Raw genomic sequence first — 14,701 nt, 5'->3', positions numbered from 1 at the left:
CTAATCTAGTTACTCCGTATTCTAACCTATTTACTCTGTATTCTAACTTATTTACTCTGTATTATTACCTAGTTATGATTCGTACTCAAACCTCGATGCTATGTATTCTAACCTTGGTGCTTTGTATTGTAACCTCAGCTCTCTGTATTCTAATCTAGTTTCTCTGTATTCTAACCTCTTTACTCTGTATTCTAATCTAGTTACTCTGTATTCTAACCTATTTACTCTGTATTCTTTTCTAGTTATGATCTGTACTCAAACCTCAATGCTATGTATTCTAACCTGAAGGTGCTCTGTATTGTAACCTCAGCTCTCTGTATTCTAATTTAGTTTCTCTGTATTCTAACCTCTTTACTCTGTATTCTAATCTAGTTACTCTGTATTCTAACCAAGTTACTCTGTATTCTAACCTCTTTACTCTGTATTATAGACTAGTTACTCTGTATTTTAACCTAATTACTCTTTATTCTAATCTAGTTACTCTGTATGCTAACCTCTTTACTTTGTATTCTTATCTAGTTACTCTGTATTCTAACCTATTTACTCTGTATTCTAACCTTGTTACTCTGTATTCTAACCTTTTTACTCTGTATTCTAACCTATTTACTCTGTATTCTAACCTAATTACTCTGTATTCTAACCTTGTTGCTCTGTATTCTAACCTATTTACTCTGTATTCTAACTTATTTACTCTGTATTCTTACCTAGTTATGATCTGTACTCAAACCTCGATGCTATGTATTCTAACCTTGGTGCTCTGTATTGTAACCTCAGCTCTCTGTATTCTAATCTCGATGCTCTGTATTGTAACCTCAATGCTCTAACCTATTTACTCTGTATTCTAACCTTGTTACTCCATGTTTTAATCTTGTTACTCTGTATTCTAACCTTGTTACTCTGTATTCTAACCCATTTACTCTATATTTTTACCTCGATGGTAGTATCTTCTTCTCTTTAAACCAGTTTTATCCGGTTTCAGAGAACGAGGGCCGACAACCTCTCCCCTCTTATCCTTCCTCCCTCTCCTACATAGATCCAGACTATTATAAAAAGTTGCATCAATTTTAAACATTGTGTTCAATTTGAAGTGTCACAACGCCTTGGTCTTTGCTTTTACCTCACACACTCATTTCAACCTAATGTATCCCCAGGTGTACTTTTTTAAGTTTTGTTTTTAGCTTTATTGTTTTAATAAGCTATTGCTAAAAATCACAAAGATTTTTGAGTGAGTGCTTGAAACCTTTGGATCGCTGTGTGCACACTGTGCATCACCTCCTCCCTCTCTTGCATCCTCCATATTAAGTATATATATATATATAAACAAACCCAAACCGTTCTCTCGGACATTTGCTCCAGAACCAGAGGCCACATAACTGCAGCTATATATTAAGTGAAAAGGAACTTGTATTCACTGTAATTTCTAATCATTTTATCTTTTTAACCTAAGCTGGGAACTCATGTGTTGGATACTCTCTATATCCTCTGTGGGCACTTTTATTTTGAGGACCCGGGATATCTTGATTTCAGTTTTTCCTTCAGGGGACAATTGCACTGCGGATATTGATTAAGATTAAATCAATCTTCAGATTATCAAAAATCAAGATCAAGCATTGATCTCGATATCCACATTGCAAGAGTTCCCAGCTCTGATGTCATTAACTTTTCATATAATACAAACTTATCATTTTACAATAAGTTAGAAAATACCATTAGTTTGCAAAGAAATATGAGATTTAAAAATTAGAGGTTTTGGCAAGTACTGAGTTCCTTAGTGAGGATTCTGAAAACAGTGAAAAATACTGTGACCCTCTCTGCAAGTAGGGTTGGCAATGTGACCCTCTATGCAAAGAATATCAGAACATAAAAGTCAGAAAAACGACGTTATCTTCCACATTTTTGATCAGATTAAGGTTTCAAGGGTACCGTTGTAAATCGGACATTGTCATCTTAACATAGAGAGTCACTTTAAACAAAATTCAATGCTAATATTGTTCGAAAATCTGAAATTTAATATGGTGGTTTTCTTGGAAAAATGAAGAAGTAGCAATATTAAATTATTTAAATACGCACCAAATTTTCCAGTATATTTTCGATGAAAGCATTTGCTAATTATTAAGTAAACACTGGCAGCCGTAGTACATTTGAATTTCCGAGTCGGGTCAACCTTTTCGGTCCAAGTTTGTACTGTATCTCCCGGACATTGGGTAAATAAAGCAGACACTCAATAGGACTAGCCGGTGCAACAAGGTTGACGCGGTCAGACTTTAGGTTGAATTTACTTTTACTAAAGGGTCATATGTGCGAGTAAACTAAACTTCACCAACGTTTAACATAAAATTATTCATATTTTTTTATAAAAAAAGTATTGTGTAAATATTTACAGATTTAAATTATATAAATAAATATATTTCAACAACAACAAATTACAAATAAACAATGATTAAGCTTAATAACAAAATAACAATTAAGTTTAAGAAAAAAATAAATCTTCTTTTTAACCTCCAATGCACTCGGCTTAGACATTTCTTATTATTTGTTATAAAAGTAAAAATTAATATCGAATCCGACATTTGTTCGAATTTAAAATTGTTCATTAAATATTTGGTAGTTATCAGAACTTCTGACCAAGAAACGAAAAAATTAAAAAAATGTCATTATTATTTGATATAATAATTTTTAAGAATAATTTGTAAATTTTTGGTAACTGCTACCTCTTCCATGTTGCACACCTACACTGTACCCAGACACTAAATAATATTAATAATTAATCAATTATTAAATTAATTATTAAATTAATTATTAAATTAATTATTAATTGTTGCCATAACTTTCACCGTCGTAAAAGTCAAAAACAAATGAGAACAAGGAAAACTATCTTGAGTTAGGATAAACACATTCAATAGTTTTTCAGATATAACTTTGAAAATTGAACCTGCTTCGAAAATTGAGAACTTTTATGAAAAAGTATGTGAAATGTGTAAAAACCAGGACAACTAAACCATTTCATTTCTAGCGAAAATATTTTTAGAAAATGCCACATTAAAAGATACAATCAAAGTGGAAGCAAAACGCCCTGGAAGCTTAGTATTATATGTATCAACATTTGTTATACATACAAACATATTATTAAAAATATCTTAAAGAATGTTGATTAAATTAAAAATTTTAAAGTTTTGCCTATTTTATCAGTCAATCTTATAATATCTCATTCAACCCCCCCCCCCCCTCAAAACTCTAATCTATAAATAATTCCTACCTATATAAATGCTTATTTTATTAATTACAATACGCGTCTATTTAATTATATATATTTTTACCTAATGATAAAAATGTTTAATTCTCCTCAAAGTAATTATTTTTGATTATGTTATAATAACTTTAAAAACAACATTAGGAAAAATTAATGACATGAAATTATTTCTTGTTACGAACATAAAAACTAATCTATATTATTATAATCAAATAAAAAGGCTTAAAGATGTTATTTACAGAAATGACAAGGCTCTCTAAATATAAAATATAAAAATTGATCTCAACTGTATAATCACTCTTTTTTTAATGAAATCTAATGAAATAAAATAATCAAATATTTAACTCAGACAACATGATCTCCTGGGGATTTTTTGGACATTTCAGTAAACTTTGAAGTATTGTATCATTTGCAGAAAATACAGGGTTATTTCAGTATTTTGTCCGTATTTTAACATTAAAGCTTGCAAATAATTCAATCTGATATAGGACGTAACCCCCCTGTAGGAAGTAAGAGGAAGTATTTAATTGATAAATAAAAGGATGATTAAAGTGTCAAAAAAATGCCTCCAATAAATCCGCGAAGGTGAAAAATTATTGCAATTGCGGGAAGTGTTCAGCAGTCTGTGACATACTTTAGGGAAGTTCCAGTCAACCAAACCAAACCATAATTATTTACTTTTACCTGGGTTTGTGAAGGATTTATCTCCAGCCAATTTAGAGTTGGACCTGGAGTACGGTTTAGAATTGAGTAAGTGTTTCTCAGAACTGGAGTATGTGTCCGCTGTACTATCCGTATATGGAGTTGGGGCAGGAGAAGGATAGGGGGTTGTGTTAGAAGCAGGGTAGACGGATATGGGATTTGAAGACTCCGGAATGGATCTAGGATAGGAAGCATATGTCGGGGACGGATAGGAGTGAGGATTGGGAGCGGGGTAGATACCGGTGAGTTGGTTTAAAGTATTAATATCTGAACCTTGGTTGGGTTGGTTGTAAGGACTCAAGGTTGGACCAGATATGGATGATGGAGTGCGTTGAAAAGGAGAATTAAACCGTTCATCGTACTGAGGGTCGGAGTTTATATGATTGTAGGGTACAGGAGTAGGATACAAAGCTGGGACAATTGCTTGCGATGATTCGAAGGATTTCTCAGTGTTTGAGTAGGACCTGGAGGATCTGGTCGATTCCCGTAGAGGTTTTGTATCTTCTCCTGGTGGTTCAGGATACTTACTTGAATAGCCAGGTTCTGGAGAAGTATCTATGTAGGCCTCGAGATTATTATTGGATAAATAGAATGAATGAGGAGTAGGTCGGGTTGGAAAAGAAGAAGGAGGAGAAGGAAGAGAAGGATATGTTTCACCTGGAATAGGAGAAGGATGAGGGGGGTGAGAAAATGAAAAATGGGGAGAAGGAGATTTTTCTGTTGGTTCAATAGACAGGTCTTTTGTTAGCTCCGTGTATGACTGTGAGTAAGGGTGGGACGGATACTGATTAGGATGATTGTATTCGGGAGTTTGATGTTCGGAGAATGAGTATTTTTGCTCCGGGTTGGTTGAATAAATTGGAGATCTGTATGCCCGGATATAGCTGTTATCCGGGTTGTGTCTCCTGGGTAGGTTGGATAAGGCTTCTCCGAGTCCTGGAGCTCTACTCTGGTATCGAAACTTTTGAGGATTAAAAATATACTCCTTGCTATATCTTTCTTTATCCCCTCCTAGAAGAAACACATGAAAACAAAAATGAATGTCTAACAATTAAAATTTATCCCTATACGTATAGTTTTACAGGTTGTTAACAAAATAAATTCATGATCTTTCAGCATCAAATATCTTTTTTATTTTAATCTGTGATATAACAATTTCTTTCAAAATCTCTCTATCTGTAGTACATAAATCAATAACATAGTGGATAGAAACCTGTGAAAAGCAATCAGAAATCTTTAACTTAAAGGTACTGTAAATATAAGTATGGATATAATTTTGACACAGTTTTATATTAATTTCTCGAGACAAAAACATCAGATAGAACTCTTATAGGTCTAGATCAACCCCCAAAGTTCTTAGGTTTTACCCTTCCGCCTTTCTTTTTTCATTTACAGTCCCTTTAAAAAAAATTTGAATTGTTAAATTATTTTCCGAAACTTTGTGGTTAATTTTGAACTTTTTCATTTGAAAATCCGCCATGTGTTTTGAATTTAAAATCCGCCATGTGTTTTGAATCCACCATGTGTTTTGAATCAGTCACGTGTTTTAATCCGCCATGTGTTTTGAATCCGCCATGTGTTTTGAATCCGCCATGTGTTTTGAATCCGCCATGTGTTTTGAATCCGCCATGTGTTTTGAATCCGCCATGTGTTTTGAATCCGCCATGTGTTTTGAATCCGCCATGTGTTTTGAATCCGCCATGTGCTTTGAATCCGCCATGTGGTTTGAATCCGCCATGTGTTTTTGAAACCGCCATGTGTTTTGAATCTACCATGTGTTTTGAATTGTGTTTTTAAATATGTTTTGAATTGTATTTTAAATTGTGTTTTGAATTGTATTTTAAATTGTGTTTTGAATTGTATTTTAAATTGTGTTTTGAATTGTATTTTAAATTGTGTTTTGAAGTATTTTTTTAATTGTGTTTTGAATTATTTTTTGAATTGTGTTTTGAATTGTATTTTAAATTGTGTTTTGAATTATTTTTTTAATTGTGTTTTAGTTGTGTTTTGAATTATTTTTGAATTGTGTTTTTAATTGTGTTTTAATTATTTTTAGAATTGTGCTTTGAATTGTGTTTTGAAATATGTTTTGAGTTGTGTTTTGAATTGTGTTTTGAATTAGTTTTGAATTGTGTTTTTAATTGTGTTTTTAATTATTTTTTGAATTGTTTTTGAATTATTTTTGAATTTTGTTTTTAATTGTGTTTTAACTTATTTTTTGAATTGTGTTTTGAATTATTTTTGAATTGTGTTTTTAATTGTGTTTTTGATTATTTTTTGAATTGTGTTTTGAATTATTTTTGAATTTCGTTTTTAATTGTGTTTTGAATTATTTTTTGAATTGTGTTTTTAATTGTGTTTTGAATTATTTTTTTGAATTGTGTTTTGAATTATTTTTTGAATTGTGTTTTGAATTATTTTTTGAATTGTGTTTGAATTGTGTTTTGAATTATTTTTGAATTGTGTTTTTAATTGTGTTTTTAATTATTTTTAGAATTTTGCTTTGAATTGTGTTTTGAACTATATTTTGAGTTGTGTTTTGAATTGTGTTTTGAATTATTTTTGAATTGTGTTTTTAATTGTGTTTTTAATTATTTTTTTAATTGTTTTTTGAATTATTTTTGAATTTTGTTTTTAATTGTGTTTTTAATTATTTTTTGAATTGTGTTTTGAATTGTGTTTTGAATTATTTTTTGAATTGTGTTTTGAATTGTATTTTAAATTTTTGTGTTTTGAATTGTGTTTTGAATTATTTTTGAATTGTGTTTTTAATTGTGTTTTTGATTATTTTTTGAATTGTTTTTTGAATTATCTTTGAGTTTTGTTTTTAATTGTGTTTTGAATTATTTTTTGAATTGTGTTTTGAATTGTGTTTTGAATTGTGTTTTGAATTGTGTTTTGAATTGTGTTTTGAATTGTGTTTTGAATTGTGTTTTGAATTATTTTTGAATTGGTTCATTTTAGAACGTTTTAAAACCAGAATTAAGCAAACTTTGCCATAAACTGTGATCTTTTAATTCCTTGTACAATGCAGTTTACCTTAGATATTTCAAATTATGAATTCTGTTAGATCTATCAATCCAAGTTTGAAATATCAAAGATTTACACCATCAGGTTATACAGATTATAGGAACTAGAACATGTGTGTTTGTGGGTAAAAATTTATTTCTGCTTATCAATTTTGCATTTTACCAGAGGGTTAGATATGTTTAAAATGGTTTTAAATGCAAGTGAACAAAGCTTTTTTGGACAATTACTATGACTAGATTTACCTTTTGAATAGAATTTTTGGTCTATTTCTTCCTGAAGTTTTATACCATAACCAGAGGGTTCAGTTACCTCGTTCACATTTTCAAAACTAAAATGAATAAAGAAAAATTAAAAATGTATTTTTAATGTTAAAGATAAACAGTAAAAGAGGGGGAGTCCAGGTTAGGTTATGTTTAGATAGAAAGCAGTGCTATGATGTCAAAGAAGAGAGGTGGGTGGGGTGTTTTGAGATTTTACCCATTTTTGTGTTTTTACCTTTTATAGTTTTCCTCTTCAACATATGAATCCTTTCCTGCATCTAAATTCAGAGTTAAAATATTTTATTTAAAAAATTATGAATGGTTGTTTTCTCAAAGTCTAATTACTTAACCTTTGACAGCGAAGAGAAAAAAGTTGGTTGCTCTTAAAAGCAACCAAACGTTACGTGATTCTAAACCTACCCTTGTCAGTTTTGAGTTTTTAAATTTAAAATAGCTTGACTTAAGTTCTATCTGAGCGTGTTTTTAACTCCAGACTCAGTTTAGCTGATTCGGTTTCACACTTTACTATTTTCTGGTTCATTTCGCTTTCAGATTTAATTATACAGAAGAATAAATGTATTTGGACAGAAACGTCAGGAGACATTATAATTATTAAAAATTTAGATCTAAAATTCTAATCTATAAAAGTAAATTTATATTGGACATTGTTTTTTTTTGTAGCTTAAAACGCTCAATGTAAGTATGTACAGGGTGTCCCACGAAACATGACAGTAGGAAGACGACTTGAAAGTCGTCTTTGGTATTTGAATTTAATTGTGACATTTAGTCTTCTATCTACTTTAACATGCATGATTCTTGAAACAATTATCACATAATTCTCCTAGCCCTGGCATTTCCAAAAAGTGGTCTGCGTTTTTTGTGCTTTCAATATTACCTGATTATATAAAGAGTTTGGTTCAGATTTCAATTTTGTTAAATAAAAGCAAAATTGTCGAAATCTGAACGAAATTCTTCATATCTCGGGCAATATTGAAAGCACAAAAAAGGCAGACCACATTTTGGAAATGGCAGGACAAGGGAAATTTGGTGATTATTATCTCTAGAAATTTACTTCTAAAATTAGGTTGACAAATAAACGCAGCAAATTATATCAAAAATCAAGACGACATTCAAGTCGTCCTGCATACTGTCATGTTTCGTGGGACACCCTGTATGCACATTGTATTCATGTATTACACTTTTGCACTGTGCATCCTGCATAAGCGTAAATACTGCGTTCTCAACCTGCGTCCTTACTTTGGTTCCTTATTATCAGTGTACTGTATCCTAATCATAAATGGGCCTGAATAAGTGTGTTTGCCGTAGAAAAATCTTCCCAAGTGCCGGCTAATGTAATGGACACTCTAATTTCCCCATTGTTATTTCCTTTAAGAGGGGGGGTGGGTGATAATGAATTATGCAAGTAAAATCAATCCTAAAGACACCTAGAGAAGAGAAGCGCCTTAAAAGTATTTGAAAATGCGGTAAAGAGTATTTTAGTAAATTCACCTTCATAATAAGATCCATGATCTCTATGTGTGACCCCACTTAATAAATCCTGAAAATTAAGTTTTAAAAATAATTTTGAAAAATGGTTTTTATTTTATTAGTTTGTATATAACCTGGACAAATGAACTTGGATCAGTGTTAGAATTCGATGCAAAACTTTGCCGTTCATGTTGTTTGTAATCCTGGTTCGGTTCTCTCCGGGAATACGAATGGGACGGAGCAGTAGGATGGGTCGGAGCAGGATTGGTCGGAGCAGGAGTAGGATAGATCGGAGCAGGAGTAGGATAGGTCGGAGCAGGAGTTGGATAGATCGGAGAAGGAGTAGGATAGGACGGAGAAGGAGTAGAATAGGATGGAGACGGAGTAGGGTAGGATGGAGAAGGAGTAGAATAGGTCGGAGAAGGATGAGGATAGGACGGAGAATGAGTAGGAGAGGACGGAGAATGAGAAGGATAGGATGGTGAAGGAGTATGAAAGGACGGAGAAGGAGTAGGATAGGACGGAGAAGGGGTGGGATAGGACAAAGCAGGCTCGGGATAGGAAGGAGCAGAAGCAGGAGTAGGATAAGACAGTCGAAGGTTGGATCGGTCCGGAAAAGACTGGAAAGGTCTGGATTTCTCTGGATAAGACGGGAAAGGTAGGGAAGGATTAGGTGGGGACGGATTATGGTCGGAATGATCTGGAGATAACTGTGAGTATTGAGAAGGAAGAGAATAAGTTGGACTAGGAGAGGGTGGAGGGACCAAGGATGAGGATGCTTGATAATCCTGGTTTTCATTTCGATAAGGTTTATCCTCATCATAATCTGTAGACGGGAAGCGTTCAGGATCCAAGATTTCAGGTTCAATGAAATCCATCTTGTAACCAGGAGAAAGAAGGAGCTGCGGAGAGAATTCCTTCCTCTTCTCATCTTTATCTTGCACAAGATTATTTCCATTGAAGTAAATTGGAGTTTTTCGAGGTATTCGTTGACTAGCGTAGTGAGATCTTTCCTTACGCCGTAGATCCTGTTCTGCCAGGTTCAGTTCTGTAGTTGAAGGTTTGGCTAGATCATAATATACTTCTTTTGGAAGAACAGTCTCAGACAACCGTGATCCAACCTGTCCGACACGGTCCAGCAGTGGAGACTTGATACCTACAGAAACAGAGTCTTAAAATCAATAACAAAATGGTGGATATTGGACACATTTCCGTTTTTGTTGTATTCATGTAAGATTACAGGGATATCAAAAAGTTAACTTATTTTTTTGGTTTGATCTCTGTTACGTTATAGATATTCTTAAGTAACTATTTACAGAGATTTTTTTACAGTTTTGCCCATCTTTTCGCTCTAAACTGTATTAAATAAAAATGTATAAAATTTAGCATGTTATATAAAGAGATAGTTTCTATTTAAATATTATTTTAAACTAACTGAAAAATCACATTAATTGGTTTAATTCCTAACCTTTATAAGTTGTAGACCCATGATCCTGATCTTCTAATTCAAAATGATCATCTATAGATCTTGCCTTAATTATAATCAAATGTAAGAGGCTTTAATTAAGGATTAAAAAAAAAAAATTGTAGCTTTAAAATTTAAAGATTTTGGACAAGTTACATTAAACAAATGAATTACTTGATATCCGAGTTCCTCTTGATATCCAAGTTCTTCTTGATATCCAGGTTCTGCTTTATATCCGGGTTCAGCTTGATACCCTGGTTCCCTTCCGAACTCTGATTGTTCTAACTCTCGAATAAATTGTGAGATCCGATCTTGTTTCTCTGGCATTGGTTGCAACGCACCCGGAGTTTCCTCTGGAGACTTGAACGCGGTCTTGTATTTATATAATGGGTCACTAGGGTAGCTGGACCGGTCACTAGGGTAGCTGGAACGGTCACTAGGGTAGCTGGAACGGTCACTAGGGTAGCTGGAACGGTCACTAGGGTAGCTGGACCGGTCACTAGGGTAGCTGGACCAGTCACCATTAAAAGGAAAGTTGAATGAAGGAGTTTGATAATTTGATAAATTACTCTCCGCCGATGTTAACGGGTCTTTTTTTCCTTCTAATAAATCTTCCAATCTTGGTAAAGGAAGGTCGTCTTTCTTTATTTGCTTTCTTTCATGGTGATCCTAAAAAATATGAACATGAGAATATTTTCAAAATTTCTTTGGTGTGAAAATTTAGGGAGTTTAACAACAACTTAAAATTCATACTATTATTGGATTTTTATGATTGGAATTTTTCAAACTTTTTTCATTCTTAAAAACTGTCTAAAAATAAATGATTCTCACCTGTTCTTTTGAAAGGTAATCTTGTATATAACTATAAAGATAGTAAAATTCATCCTGATATTGAAAATATTAAATGTACGCATTAAAGAGAAGATTATTGCGTACGGGTCTAAGGGAAATGTTTGCGAAAATGTACAAGAGGGTGTTAAGGCTGATTCATAATCCCAGTAGTCATCGGTATCAAAAATTGGTTTATTTTGATATTTTTGTAAAGAGATATTAATAGACCTGTTTTCAGCGACATTAAATTCTCCTAAATAGAGGGAGTTGAAACAAACTTACGGCTGAAATTATTAAAAAAATACTAAAATAATTCTATATATATATAGAATTTAGAAAAAAACAATGAATAGGGTTCCCCAAACCGCAAACCATGTTTAACTAAAGCGTAATAAACTTTGGGTTAATGTGAAAAAAAAAGAATTAAATTTTTGAATTTTACTAATTTTTCCTTGTTTGGAGGTTTGATGGTTTCTTCTGAAACCCCTGTTTACTGCTAGAATCACTTTTCAAACTTTTTTTGAATTTGTTTTTTATTCTTTCTTCCTTATTTTTAGCTTCATCTTTTTCCACCGTTCCCACACCATTCTGTCCTTGAACCCCCTTATTTACGATTTTGTATTTTTCTTCTTCAGTTTTCCAGGGCAATTGAGATAAAGTTTCTGCCTGGTCATTGACCCTATAAAACATAATAGCCTTGTGTTATCATAAAGGATAAGACTTGAAACTTTTTATAATATTAGATGAGAACCAGAAAACTCTGGAATTGGAAGACGACTTTTAGACTCAAAGCATGACTTTAAAAAGTCTGATGAACATGAGACACTGCAATCACTGCAATTTTGCAGTGTTAACAGACCCATTTCAGTCAAAAAGTGCTTTAATAAGTTTCTGGTGAAATTTTTTGCTTTCTGATAGCATTAATACACTTAATTATTGCTTTAATTGCTTTAAAAAGTTTAGCAAAAAAAGTAGATGTGCAGGGAGCTTGAAATGTATGTAAGAAATCGGACAGTCGTCTTCAAGGTCTTATCCTTTGAGGTAACCTTGTTTAAGGTCAATCATGTCCTGCTTGAGTATAGAAATTGCAGTCATTGCTATCTAAATCTGATTTTATAATCCCTATATCTTTGCAACCTTATGTCATAGACCTTAAATATTTCAAACTATGAATTTTGTTGGATTAAAAATCTTATTTTGAAATATCAAAGGTTTAGTACATCAGGCTGCAAAGATAAAGTGATTTAAAAAATTGAATTTGCAGCAAAGATTCAATTCCTTTAGATTTGGTTGAATATTTGAAACAATTCATGACGGGATTAAATTATTTTTTAATCAATAATGTGTGTTTTCTAATTTCTGTTTTCTGGACATAATGATAAAATAAAAAATTAAATCAAATAAGATCGGCCAATCAATATCAAATTGTACATACAAAAAATCCTATTTACTAATAGTTTTCGGCAGATTTAAATCAAGATTATAAAGTGGTGTTAACAAAGCATCAGGAGTTCAAAATTGTTTTACAAAAAAAAAGGTGCAAGATGATTAATTATATACGTATAGAATTATTCAACCAACTAGAAAAAAGCTTCCGTAATTTGCAAAATTAATAATCTGAAAATTACATAATTAGATCACCTGGTATTCCCCTCCTGGTTGCCAACTGTATCAAAATTCGGCATATTCAAGCCAAACACCTTTTCAACTTGTTTGTGTAAATAATTGGAGATTTCAACAAACTTCGGACTTGAGCCGCTAGATGGGGTTGGGGGCGGGAGAAAGCTGTTCAGCCTCGTATTAAATCTGGCGTTAAGTTCTCCAGGAATTAGAATTATCAGCAAGATGTGTAAACTCGTCTAAACAAATCAATGAAAACAATAATGGGCGTTAACAGGACATTTAAATCATATATTTAAGCACAATTCTGGGCCGATTTTTTATTCTTATTATTTATTATTATTATTTATTATAGATAATATATGGAATGATTCAAGGCCGGGTAGAAGGTCAGGACTTCAAAATGAATCGAGTTTTTGTCGCAAACTTTGCAACCCAATGTTTTAGAGCATTAATATTTCAGACTAAGAATGTACACCATTGATATTAGTACTAAAAAACTTCCTTAATATTTTGAGTGTACAGTACACACACTACTGTAAAAAGCATATGTATTTACAGTCCGTTTTGAGACAAATATTCGTATTAGTATTATTATTATTGTTATTATTATAATTACAGGCGCGAATACACGACTTTAGCAAGGGGGGGGGGGCAACAAATTATTTTCACCCCCCTGGCCTTAAAAATCCTGTTATTTTATACTGAGTCTACTACATGTCCCCTATGTAACTCATTGTAGTCCAAATTCAAGGACTATATAATATAATGTATCTCTCTGTACAGTTCTGTATTACTCTCTGAAGTCCTGAGTAGTCTCCTAAGGACTTTCATTAGTCCACCGTCCTCTTTATTCTCCCTTAACCCTTCTCTCTTACTGTAATTTCCCCCTGACCTTGATGATGGGTTGAGAGAAGGTACATGCCAAACACTTGCATAATTCTTATAGCTGTACTTGTTTATGACAGGGGGGGAGGGGGGGATTTTATAGATGAAGGTACGTTCTTTGCCAAAATTTGAAAAGAAATGGCGAAAAGCGCCAAGAAAATTTTTAACTACTTTTTAAAGGAGAAAAAACCACTGTGAGTATAGGGGAAAACTTACTTTTTACCCACCTCACCTGATTTTAACCCTTGCCCATAAATCCCAGGGGGGGGTAAGAGGATTATTGCCCCCCCCCCCAAGTCTACGCGCAGCTGTATAATTATAATCAATATAATAATATCAAACTATTAACAAAAATATACAAATTATCGAAAATTACCATTTTACTGTTTTGAACCTATCTCGTTGATATTCTAAACATCACTGAACATAACTAATATTTTGAGAAAATCAAATATGAAATTTAGGGATACATCGATATTACAATCGATCCATCGGAAATCAAATCTAAATCAAAATCGAAAATCCAAAATATGTTTATGACAGGGAATTTGAGGGTAAATTTTTGAATAAAATTATGATCGTGCAGTAAGAAGAGAATCGGTTGAACCCTAAACCGGTTGCACGGTTGACAATCAAACTGCATTTAGTAAAAACTCCGCGCATTTTTAGTAATTATCATCCGGAGTTCATAAACTCAACGGGAAGTGTAATAAGTGTACAATTTATGGAATGATTTTATTTAGAAAAATGTAGCGCACAATAAAACAATAAAAAACAGTAACTACCACAAATAAGATATACTATGTTGCAGCATTTAATCTGTAAATAAATGCATAAAAAACATTAACTAACCCCTCCCCTCTCCCCCTCAGCACATCCTACCCCCCCCCCCCCCCCCTCAGCACATCCTCCCCCCCCCCCTCTGGGCACATATGCACTAAATATCCCAGTAGTTTTTTCTTGTTTTGCTTCACCTTGAAACTTCTTAATTTTCAAGAGACAAATCTTATAATTTTTTATACCTCTCTCCAAAATCATAAGTTTAATTTATAAATACATACATATATAACATATCATTTATAACAATACTAAAATTTCATAAAAAATGCCCTTAAATAAATATTTTATTTAAAATGATTTCAAGATAATTGGTATACATTTTCCTTA

The 14,701-nt window shown here is 32.6% G+C and overlaps 1 protein-coding gene across 1 annotated transcript; it reads right to left on the bottom strand.

The window, feature by feature from the left end:
* Window positions 1–2,473: 2,473 nt before the first annotated feature.
* On the bottom strand, window positions 2,474–14,318 carry LOC111703807 (extensin-2). The gene is made up of 12 exons (XM_023475869.1): window positions 13,911–14,318; window positions 12,668–12,885; window positions 11,478–11,705; window positions 11,027–11,057; window positions 10,370–10,864; window positions 10,199–10,262; window positions 8,865–9,886; window positions 8,752–8,800; window positions 7,478–7,520; window positions 7,225–7,310; window positions 3,935–4,963; window positions 2,474–2,747 (listed from the first exon to the last, which is right to left on the bottom strand). The coding sequence occupies exons 1-12, from the start codon at window positions 13,911–13,913 to the stop codon at window positions 2,677–2,679; spliced, it is 3,339 nt and encodes a 1,112-aa protein (XP_023331637.1). The 5' UTR covers window positions 13,914–14,318; the 3' UTR covers window positions 2,474–2,676.
* Window positions 14,319–14,701: the final 383 nt, after the last annotated feature.

Source organism: Eurytemora carolleeae, unplaced genomic scaffold (assembly GCF_000591075.1).
Source record: "Eurytemora carolleeae unplaced genomic scaffold, Eaff_2.0 scaffold114, whole genome shotgun sequence".
NCBI lineage: Eukaryota > Metazoa > Arthropoda > Copepoda > Calanoida > Temoridae > Eurytemora > Eurytemora carolleeae.
Note: the sequence above shows the minus strand (reverse complement) of the source record. Positions and strands in the feature narration are given on the sequence as shown.

Excerpts from the sequence above, each read along its gene's own strand:
- LOC111703807 (XM_023475869.1), bottom strand. Across the intron at positions 11,706-12,667 it reads AACCAGGAGGGGAATACCAG|GGTCAATGACCAGGCAGAAA; the intron begins GTGATCTAATTA and ends TATGTTTTATAG. Across the intron at positions 10,263-10,369 it reads AAGAGGAACTCGGATATCAA|GCAAGATCTATAGATGATCA; the intron begins GTAATTCATTTG and ends ATTATAATTAAG.